The 10,970-nt window shown below is 48.2% G+C and overlaps 1 protein-coding gene across 2 annotated transcripts in view; it reads right to left on the reverse strand.

Annotated features, from left to right (window-relative positions):
* Window positions 1-9,241, reverse strand: part of ntn1a (netrin 1a) — a 64,624-nt gene extending 55,383 nt beyond the window's left edge. For both annotated transcript variants that reach the window (XM_018761532.2, XM_029246737.1), the window contains exon 1: window positions 7,635-9,241. In XM_018761532.2, the coding sequence (XP_018617048.2) occupies window positions 7,635-8,643 (1,009 nt within the window). In that variant the 5' untranslated portion in view covers window positions 8,644-9,241. The remainder of the gene's footprint in view (window positions 1-7,634) is intronic.
* Window positions 9,242-10,970: the final 1,729 nt, after the last annotated feature.

Genomic DNA, 10,970 nt, shown 5'->3' on the forward strand with positions numbered 1-10,970 from the left:
GCGATGGGCCCGGGCACCCCTCTGGAAGCCGAGCGGCCCCGCAACACGATACCGTGGCGCGGACCGCCAGGGAACAGGCCGTGCCATAAATGACCGAGGCTTCCAGGCCTTCTCCGGCCTTGCGGGTTTCTTGGCGTTTTGGATTTTTCTGCAGTTATCAGTTTGGCTCTGCTTCAGCAGACAGCTTCAAGGGAATTTGCTTCAATCTAAGCTTCGTATGTAATTGTTATTATTCTTCGTGCTTAACATCCGGCGCGTCTCATGGAAATGTTAAAACGTTTCACGGCAGCGGTCGCGAACGCTGTTTTTGAAGCTCAGCGCGCGGTCACTGGGAAGCTCTCGAAAACAATTGCCCCAAAAAAAGTAAATCCCTTAAATTCCGGAGAGGTAAGCGCACAAAAACCGCATGCGGCCTGTGCTATTTTCAGTTTCTACGGCTAGTTCCCCCATGGCACAGGACTTTCCTGGATGGCTGCTCGCACGGAGTCCCAGTGTTCCCCATTCCCAGGCGCAATCGGCGGCGGACGTGTCGCTCCAAACCCGGAATAACTTGTGTGTTGTTTGAAAGCTGCCAAATGTTAAGCGGGGTTTATAGAACAAGCTGTAAATGCTGATAAGGATTCTGGGAAACGTGCTCTCTGGGAGAAGATTTGCCACGAGAGTGTACGGTCCCCCTTTTGAAAGCGGGGGCAGGGGGTGTTTGGCGCAAAGGGCAACGCGCTGTCGCACCTTCCTCACCCGCGATTCGCGTTCTTCTGCTTGCAAGGAGGCGATTAAAGGCTACCTTTGAAGATGAATCGTTCCGCTCCGTAAGGTCATCCTAATATCTCCAGCGAGATTAAAAATTAACCAGAATTTCCACATGCATATCACCACCGGTCGCAATACTGAGCACAGGGAGGAAAAAAAAAAGAAATGAAACAACTGAAGGACATAAAAATCCAAATGGCCACCTACTCTTTGGCATGACTTTTGCATCCCTCCCTTAACCAATTCATCCTACCCTAAACGAGACTCTTTCTAAAAATTCATTATAACCGGTGACTGGTGTTACGCAAAGCCGTTTCCTGATGTCACGTTGGAGGCAAATATAGGAAACGAACCAAAAAGCGCACTTCGAGAAGCATGCCGCGCACGCGTCTGCTGCAAGTCCGTTCGTCCGGAGAAGCACATCAGCCTATCGCTATTTTCTTTTTTCATCTTTAACTCTTGAATCTGAGTACGCCGTTTAAAAATACCAGAGTTTGCACTAATCCTTCTGTTTTAAAGTGAGATCAGTTCAACAACGATATTTGCAGTCTGCGCTTAGTCGTAATCCCGCCTTTGAGAGCTGTCATACTGATGCCGTTTAATAAAATAGCTTACAGCTGAGAAATGCACGAATGGGATAATTACACCACATCAATGGGGCATGTCAGAGTTGTTTTCTGCCTTCGGTATGACTAGACGGGATCTAGAAAAACACGTGTCTGAAACGTCCTTCTTGCTAAGTGCTTAAAAACTTGCGAGCGTGACTTTCCCGCTACGCAATGAGCCCTGCGCTCCATATCGGGTCCTCGAATGCGCTCGATTCCGCTGTCAGTCAGCGACCGGAGGGGCCGTCGGAGCGGAAGCTTCGGTGCCGTCGAGCCGCGTACGTTCGAGCCGCGGTCTCGGGCAAGATGCCTCCGCTGCGGGGAGGGAGTGTGTAAGTGCGTCTTTTCCTTTTTTTATTCTCGGCAGCCACAGCTGGAACACGGGGCCCCGCGCGGTGACGAGTACAGCCCAGGCTAAGGTGCTCGATCCAGGCTCCGTCTCGGCCGCAGGAACCCATCCTCTGGTAGGGCTCGTTGGAGAGGCCCAAAGCAGCCACGCGACCGCCTGCTCTGTGAGCGGCGTCACCGCGACTGTACCCCACACGCCGTGCGCTGCTCCATCTACCTCGCTTGGCTTCTCAGGGTTACTTTTTCTACTTCTCTCTTTCCTTCAAGTTCACCAACTCAAATTCAGATGGATTTAACGACAAGACAAACCGTCTTGCAAAATCCTGAACGCGCTGCCAAAGCCCAGAGTGGATATACTGGGGAATGTAAGTCATCAAGTCATAACAGAAACTACAGTAATAAATGATGCTAAGAGTTCAAACATTTTTTTTTTTTTCTTCTGTTAATTGCTTTGTGTCTCTGTCTCAGTATCCGTCCGCCTCTTCTTCTGTTTCTCTTTCTCTCTCACCTTGTCTGATGAACTTGCACGGGCAGAGTGCTGCGGGACCTTCTGGCGTTGCCGCGGCCGATGAAAGATTGAGCTGTCTGCGGAAACCAATCCGAAACTCTTCCTTGTGCCTCGACTGACGCAACATCGCCATTCATACTCTTAATCGCTTTGAGGATCCTGCGGAGATGGGATCGACGGTTCGGATCGAGACCCTATCCCCCACCCTCACGTCGTTGCTGAGCGACAACCTTGAGGAGGCCGTCACGGGAGCTGTGACATGTTGGCGGACGCAGAGGTCCACCCAGTCATTCCTAATTGAATAGAACCAGGATCCTGCTTCATGCTTTCATCCCCAGCTCATTGCATTAGAGGCTTTCATGCAGCCCCTCCAGATCAATATTATAAATGCACTTCAAAACCAATTCATAAGGGCATGGAGGTACCAATCAGCCAAGTGCACTTCAAGGGGGATGCGCTCCATCGAACTCCACATGTCGTTTTCTTTTTGTGGTACTGGCTGGGGGGGGGGCGGAGAGTTTGCTGAGAAATTCCTTCCAACAAATTCCTTTCTATGCCTTTTCTGTTCTTCATGTCAAAACAAAGTGTAGATTGATTTAGCGGGGAAAGTATTCTACGCTGCATGCTGTGTTTACGGTTTTCACAACCCCAAATACGCATTAACACCGCTGCATTCTTTTACGATTGTTTTGGCTACACATCATTTCAGAAAATCCCTCCAAAAATGTTACACGGACGCACGGTACCCCGTGCGATTTCTCGCCGTGGGCGTGTTAGGTTTAACAATGTCGGGTTTACTTACTGACGAAAGCGAGCGCTGCCCTTTGTCCTGCGTCCGAGCATGATTTGGAAACACCTGAGAGCGTGGTTACAGAAACCTGCCTTTACTCTGCCTTCCCCATCATCACATCCTGCCGAGTCAGTGTGAAACTTCTCATTCGGAGCCTTTGTTCTATCATCGCTCTTCCACTGCCAACACTCTAATCTGCAAACAACAATCTGATCGGAACAAAAGACCCCAATAAACCACCTGAACGTGTGATTTCAACTCCTGTGTCGAGTTCATCCAAACCCGTTCGCCAAAGGTACCCATCGTATCCTCATTCCTCCGCCCTCCCGGCAGCATTTTTCACGATATCGCTTTCCAAGAGGGGTCACGGTTGTAATGCACAAGTGCACATGCGAAGCAGCTGGGCTGAATTTAAAACGTGCCTTCATGTTGAGTAAGGATTGCAGCGCGTCTCAGGAGAGGCGGTTTTCTCAGCCCACGGATGCTGAATAACTCTTCAATCTGCCCCCCCCTTCGTTAAACCAATCACCAAAAGGCCAGGAAAATGCAGAGTACCTCAGGTCCCTGGTTTCTTCTACCTGCATTCACCCCTTAATGGCCCGCAACTCTTCAACCGCCTGTTTTGTGCCCAGACCCCCTTATTTGGGTGCCTCCATCTTTCACCTTCCTGCGTGGCTTTTCAGTGATGGACTGAAGGCCATAGATTTCCCATCAACGCCCCATTATTATTATTATCACTACATCACCCTCATGTATTACTCACAGAACCCGTAGCACCGGCCGTTTCATCATCTTCCCTTGTTTTATACTCGATTCAATTTCTTTTGCATTTTTTTTTTTTATTCGCTCCACACGTCTTATGATATCGTACCCAGAGCGAAATGCCACAAAGTCTCAAAGAAGGTTGAGAACAAACTCTGGTTATCAGATTTAGCCCCTAGGCCCAATCCAAGGCAGCAGCCCCCAAGAAAAAGTGGCCATGCCCTCTCACAGAGGTGTCAGGCAGCCCTTTCTTCTCCTGTTTGGAGCTCTGTGTTTGCTTTAGCGAACGCTCCCCCCCGCCACTACCACCAACATCACCACCACCACCACCACCTCCACCACCTCCCCCTACCCCTTTTCATTGGGACGACTCCTCTGATGACATCGGCTACAAAAACACACGAAAGGAATGTGTTGCAACAGGGCCGCTTCGCTGACAGTATGATGGATGCAACGAGTGACGCTCCTTTGTGCCGGTGTAACACACTCACATGCTGGTTCGGCAAAAAATAAAGCGTCAAGGATCCTCGAAACAATTCATTCCAATTGCAGAATTTGTGTCCCGACTGGTATGTTTGCTTTGTGAGCGCATGCCTTTGAGCCCAAGTCGACACAAAAAGCCCATGCGTGCGTTCTCGGTCTCATTTTTTATACGAATCTGGACTTAAAATCACCACATTTCCCTCTAACCGCTTGCTGCAAAGACGTCCGACTTCACATTTTGAAAAGAAATGCTGTCAAGTGAGTTCTGTTAAAATGCATCCCCGTGCGACGCGAAACAGGCCTATGATTTTTCCCGTGCTCGTAATCTGCGGTAGCGGCGTGTACATTTCCGCAGTCCGGTCTTTTACCTCGATTACCTCAATTGTGAGCACCTCCCAAAAGTTACGGCCAAACGTTTCTGTTAAATCTCAAAATATGTAACATGCCTTTTTCTCTATTAATAATACACGAGGATTAGTACGTAATCATGATTCATACATATAGTTAGCAGCAAATGATGCTAAATGAGTTACAAGAACACAACCCTTTGACAGCTATTCATTAAAATCTAAGAATATTTCAGATTTATAATTAAAAGATCACCATCTACAAAACCCACACATTTCGGTGGCATCTACTCGGATTGCTCGTGCGTGCTTCATTCGAGCGTCTCCCACGCATTGACACTCCTCGATTTCACAAGAGCACTGGCCACTCTAAAGACAAAAAAGTGACAACATCCTCTTTAAACACCAGACTTAAAGCTGCTGCCATAATTTTATCGTTCGCACAAATGCTTATCGATGCAGTAATCCGGCCTTCTAAAATACACTCCATTCATCAAAGCAAGTTAACAGTAATAATATTTGTGCTCATAGAGACAGACATAAGATGTAAAGTGATGTGTAGCAGTTTCAATGGACTGAGCCGTGCGATACATTTCCGCAGCACTCCATCACACAGGGACCGTCCCTCGGCCTCTACGGGGGCCAAGTGTCATTGTTCTCTCATTCTGACAAGGGGTGCTTCTCTAAAAACTACAGTAAACACAAAACTATCTAAAAGAGATACATCTCGGCTAATTTGTGTTTCGTCTTCCGGGATACTCGCACCTCGGGTGTCAAAGCTGTGTCCAAACTGTCTCCGTCTCACATCAAACTTGGTGAATCGCCTGACTTTCAGGAACGCGGATGCTCGCGGCCACCTGCCCGCGACAGGGGCTCCGCGTGCATGCGTCGAGTGCGTGCACGAAGGCGTCCAGCTCCTGTCAACGCTATGAGACGAGAGTCCTTCGAGGTGAGAGTCAAACATGACGAAATCCCTGGATAACGTAATTGTTAACTCATCTCTGTATAAAACATCATCACAGACGAGAATAGTATCTGTCATTCCAGTGGTTATTGTGATCAAATTTTAACCAATAATAATAATAATAATAATAAAAGTCCAAAGTTTGGAATTTTATACATTTATTTGAAAATAAATCTGAAAATAGTGGCAGCATATCTTTTTCACTTAATGTTCCATTCCTGTATGACCCTGAACCTGCAAATTTAGAGAACCACGTGTGTAAATCAGGATTATTGACATTTATTCTATTATTGTTCTATTGTTAACCCGTTTGGTGGCTTCTGGAATACCTTATGTTCCGTCCTTTACTCCTAAATTGATTTTAAACCATTCAGTTCAGGGAATTCCTAGTTTATCACAAGTGTTTTATTTAGTAGATTTGCAAGTTAAAAGAAAAGCGCGTTTGTTTCAATGCTTTTTTTTGCACCTCCTTAAGTGTCCCGTTATTGCTGTGCTATTTTTCCACATTAAATTAAGAGCGGCTCACAGTTCAGACATTCATATTATATATTTCCTGCATGTTCATTATGACATCTATAGCGTAATAATGTAATTCAGGCGGATTAATACATCAAGAAAATATTTTTACAGCCAAAGGTGAAAAAATGCTTTGCTTGTTTAGTAGTGAATTAAGACCAAAAAAAGTAACAATATTATTCCGAAGTAATTTTCGTGATACATGATGGAGTATTTACCGCAAGCGTTTTATTTTCTATTTGTAGCCCAGTTGTTTCATCGCTCAGGAAGCTGAACACAGCAAGACTCCCAGCGAAAATGCGCTCATACCTGCCCAGTGCAGTGCTTTTTTTCTTGTGTTTCATCTGAACCTGTGCGGGTTGCGGGTTCGAAACCCGGCCGCTCGACACTTCGTCTAATAATACATAACTGTTAACATTAAATGACCCCTTTACACTTTTGAAGCCAAGAATCTACGAAATTAATTACTCCTTCAGAGAATGTGAGTAGTTCAATACAAGGCTGTGATTATCGCCATATAAAACACATTAAAACTCTTACAGAAAATCGATCAGAAGAATTACATTTTTATCATAGCGGCGTTTGGACCGTTAACTCGAGTCGGTATTAAAACAAATTAAACGAGTGTACGAGTATGTAACTGGTTAAAGCAGGAAAACTAACCGCTTCCCCACAGCTTTGGCCCACAAATGTAACGCACTGTATTATTATTACTATTACTATTATTATTAGGCTTATAATAATAATAATAATAATAATAACAACAACATCAATAATAATAATAATAATAATAATAATAATAATAATAATAATAATGAATGGCTCTTGCAGTCTATGGATGACGCCAAGCCAAGGCTATGAACAATTAAAGTTTCATCTACTTCGCACAATGAGAAAATCGCGTTTCTCCTTCACGGCATGATAGTCCGCATCAGCGCAAATATGTTTCAAATTACGCAGAAAACAGGAAAAAATCGAGGGACGAAAAAGCGTGATGAGGTCCGGTGTGTTTTGGCGAATATCGACACGGTTCTATCGAATTGCACAGCATCGTTTTGATTTTTTGAGAATTTATTTGCGCTTTCGATTATTATAAAAAGATAAAATTGCACCCCCGCCGCCCCACACCGAGAATGTGGATTTTGGCTAATCGGTGAATTGCGCCCATAAAGCGCGCTTCTGTTGATTTTTTAAGACGGCGCGTTTATCCGCTGATCTTAATGATAGTATCATAGTTTGTTACAAAAAAAAAAAGAGCGAAACAAGCACGAGCAATGAATGAATGCTCGTCTTAGCTCTTCCCGCAGCACTTTTTTTTTCCATGATCCACCGCACAGAGAAATATACTGCACACAATAATTAAAAAAAAAATATGCCACAGTGATTCGGAACGATTTGTTGGCTCTCAAAACAGTGTAAAAAAGAGTTGATCCAGCGAGCGGGTGATGCGACTCGGCTGAGCGAGGCGAGGCGCGTCACAGACCGCGCGTGACAGACACTGACCGACGGAGGCGCGCGGCGGAAGCCGAGGCGAAGGCGCCCGCGACCGTCACTGACTCACCGACGCACTCGTTGGCCTCGCGGGCGGTCGCGCGCTGCCACGGCCGGTCGTAGTGAAAGGGCTTGCAGCGGTCGCACTCGGGCCCCGCCGTGTTGTGCTTGCACTCGCACACCAGGTTCCCGTCGCGCTCGCGCACGCAGCGCGCCGCGTGCCCGTTGCACTTGCAGCGCCCGCCGACCTGCAGGTCCGACACCGCGTAGGAGTACGAGTCGCGCGCCAGCTCCGAGTCGTCCTCGTTCTCGTCCCCGAAGGTGTGCAGGCGGCTGAAGATGACCCGGATGTCCGTGGCCGTCACCCAGTCCTGCAGCACGGGCGAGTTGTCGAAGTCGTGCGCCGAGGGCCGGCCGTCCAGCGTGCTGAAGGCGATGAGGCCGCCCGAGAGCGGGTGCATGTCCGTGTGCGAGTCCGTGCAGATGGCCTCCTGCTCGTTCTGCTTCGTGATGGCAGCCTTGTTCTGCCGGTTGTACATCTTGCGGCACTGCGTCGAGTAGAACTGGAAGGGCACCCACGTCTTGCCGTAGTCCATGGACTTGTAGATGGCCATGGACTCGGGGCGCGGCGAGCAGAACTGCAGGCTCACGTAGGTCACCTCGAACTTCTTGCCCAGCGACAGCGTGAGCGTCACGTTCTGCGGGTACTGCACGTAGTTCTCCGACTGCCAGCACGTGAGGTTGTGCGGGTTGTTCAGGTCCGTGAGGTACGCGGGCGGGTGGTGCTTCTTGGGGTCCGCCGCGTCGCACGTGTGGCAGTTCCTGTGCCGCTCGTCGCCCTTCTCGCTCACCGCGCAGTACCTGGCGGCGGGCTTCCCGCACGTGCTGGACACGCGCACCTCCTTGCCGAACGCCGCGTTCACGAAGTCGGGGATGCACCTCCGCGGGTTGCCGTTCTCGTCGTAGCACGGGTCCGGCGGGGAGCTCTGCGCCGCGAACATGCTCGTCATCCCGTAGCCGCCGAGCGCGCCGGCGCGCAGCGCCACGGACACGAGCAGAACCTCGGCGATCGCCCACATGGCAGCCCGCAGCCGTTCGCTCGGAGAGAGCAGCGCGCACTGGAGAGGAGCCCGCGACGCGCAGCCGCGCAGCCGCGCAGCCAAGTACGAAGTAGTGGAGAAATTATATCGCCGTGCGCCGATACGGTCTCGGAGGGCAGATGTTGATGCGCCGGCAACGTTGCGTGGTCACCAGCAATACCAGTCACCAGTCGTTGACATCATCATGTCGACCAACCGAAAATGTATTTTGCCGGGACAAGTTATTCTGGGGGAAAAAAAAAAAAGAATATGTAGAGTCGGTCAGTGCAAAAAAAAAAAAAGAAGAAGAAACGTTTGGACGCGTCCTGCGTGCGCCGCGTGGATTTACATGCGCCCACGAGGTGAAGGAATCCCCACGCACGACACCGCTGTACCTCGCAGTAACAGTTAAGCCCGGGAGAAAAGTCATGCGAACAAAATGTGTGCGCGCTCGCCCTCGTGCTCCTCCTGCGCGCTGTGCGTAAGGCGCGCGCGCCTTTCTCGCCTTGTTTGTTTGTTTCCTGGGATACGGACGCAAAAATACAGTATAGGACAGCTCTCTGCTTGTTGCCTTTTTCTCTCCCTCGTTCTCCCCTTCTTTCCCTCTCACCCCCCCCCCTCCTCTCTCTCTCTCTCTCTCTCTCTCTCTCTCACACACACACACTCTCATCCTCTGTGTGTGCGGAAAGTGACGGGCGACTTGCGCTTCTCCTTCTCGCTGAGCTCGAGGTCATATTGAGAGGGTGACACAAAGAAGAGAACAACGACATCCACTGGTAGCTGATCAATAACAAAGCACTCCGTCAGTAATACGCCAATAACCAAACAGTTACACCACCGTGATAATACGGTAACTGCAGCAATAACACAGTGATAAAATCAATACAGTAATATAGTAGTACAATAACACGGCCGTACGTTTTACACAAATATTGGGGAATATTAAAAACTTTGTACTATGCTATACGATCACACAATAACGCGCTTACACACCAGACCAGTGAGGGACGGAGCAAAGCGGTGATACAATCTCACATTACTGCAGTAATGCAGTGGTAAAGTAATCCAGTAACACTATTATGCAGTTTAGTGTGACAGTTGTACACGTAACACTGTTACAAAGTAACACAATGATAGAGTAACAGAGTTTTACCATAATTCAGTAATAAATCCAATAATAGAGTATTTCGGTGGTACGGTGGCGCTGCGAGTAGCGCGGGTGCCTAACAGGCTCTCGGCTGTGGGTTCGAATTCGGCTCAGTTTGCATGGAATTTTTCATGTTCTCCCCATATTTCCTCTTCGTGCTCCGGTTTCCTCCCATACTACAGGGACATGTGTTTCAGATGAATCGGTGACCTCAAATTGACCTGCTGTGTGAAGGTGTGACGGCTCTGCGATGGACTGGTGTCCCGTCCAGGTTGTACCCTGGCAGCCCTCCGCTTACTGGCAGTATACGGATGGATACAGTATGTGGAACAGTAATACAGTTGTATCGCAAGCAGTGTGGTAAAACAGTGGCTCGGTGACAGTGTCAGAGATACAATAGCAGAGTAACAATGAAGGACACAAAAAAAAGCAGTAATTCGGTGCTACAGTAACGGGGTTATACGCACATACAGCGATGTGTGAAAAGAGCAACAGGTTGAAAGAGACTATAAACGCTTCTGCATTTACTTCAGATACATTTATGGAGGCTATATATCTTCAGTTGTTTATGAACTAGGGATCACAAGAAGCGCCTTTTACGCAGTGTAACCCATTTTTATTGTTAACGCTCTTATCTTATCGCCACGGCTGCTTCTTCTCGGCGTCCTTTGAAACTTGAAAGTTTATAATAAGCAGCGCTCCGTGGCTTTAGAGTGCGGCGGACGGACGCTCGGCCTCCCACAGCCACGCAGAGCCACGCAGAGCCGCCCAGAGGCAGAGCCGCGGTGGAAACGCTCGGGAGCGCGAGGGAGATCCTGCGCTTCACGCGCGCCAGCCCCACGTGCGCTGTGGAAAAAGTCGCGGAGGCGTTGACCTGGAGTGCGTTTCCCTACGCACCTGTCTGGGGGAAACCTTCCTCCGGGAAGCACAATATTGCATAGAAAAAAAGAAGTAATTAACAAAATAAAACGTATTTTTTTATATTTTAGACTTTTATTCCTTTAGCATATTTAAAATGGCCTGGCCTAATAACGGCGATAAAAAAATAAATAAAAATACATGAGCAACAATGATAAAAATAATAGGCAATACCACAGCCAGTAGCTATTATTATTATTATCATTATTATTGTTAGTGTTATTGTAATTATCATCGCCAGAATATTTTCTTTAAAAAACTG

This window comes from Scleropages formosus, chromosome 20 (genome assembly GCF_900964775.1).
Source record: "Scleropages formosus chromosome 20, fSclFor1.1, whole genome shotgun sequence".
Taxonomy (NCBI): Eukaryota; Metazoa; Chordata; class Actinopteri; order Osteoglossiformes; family Osteoglossidae; genus Scleropages; species Scleropages formosus.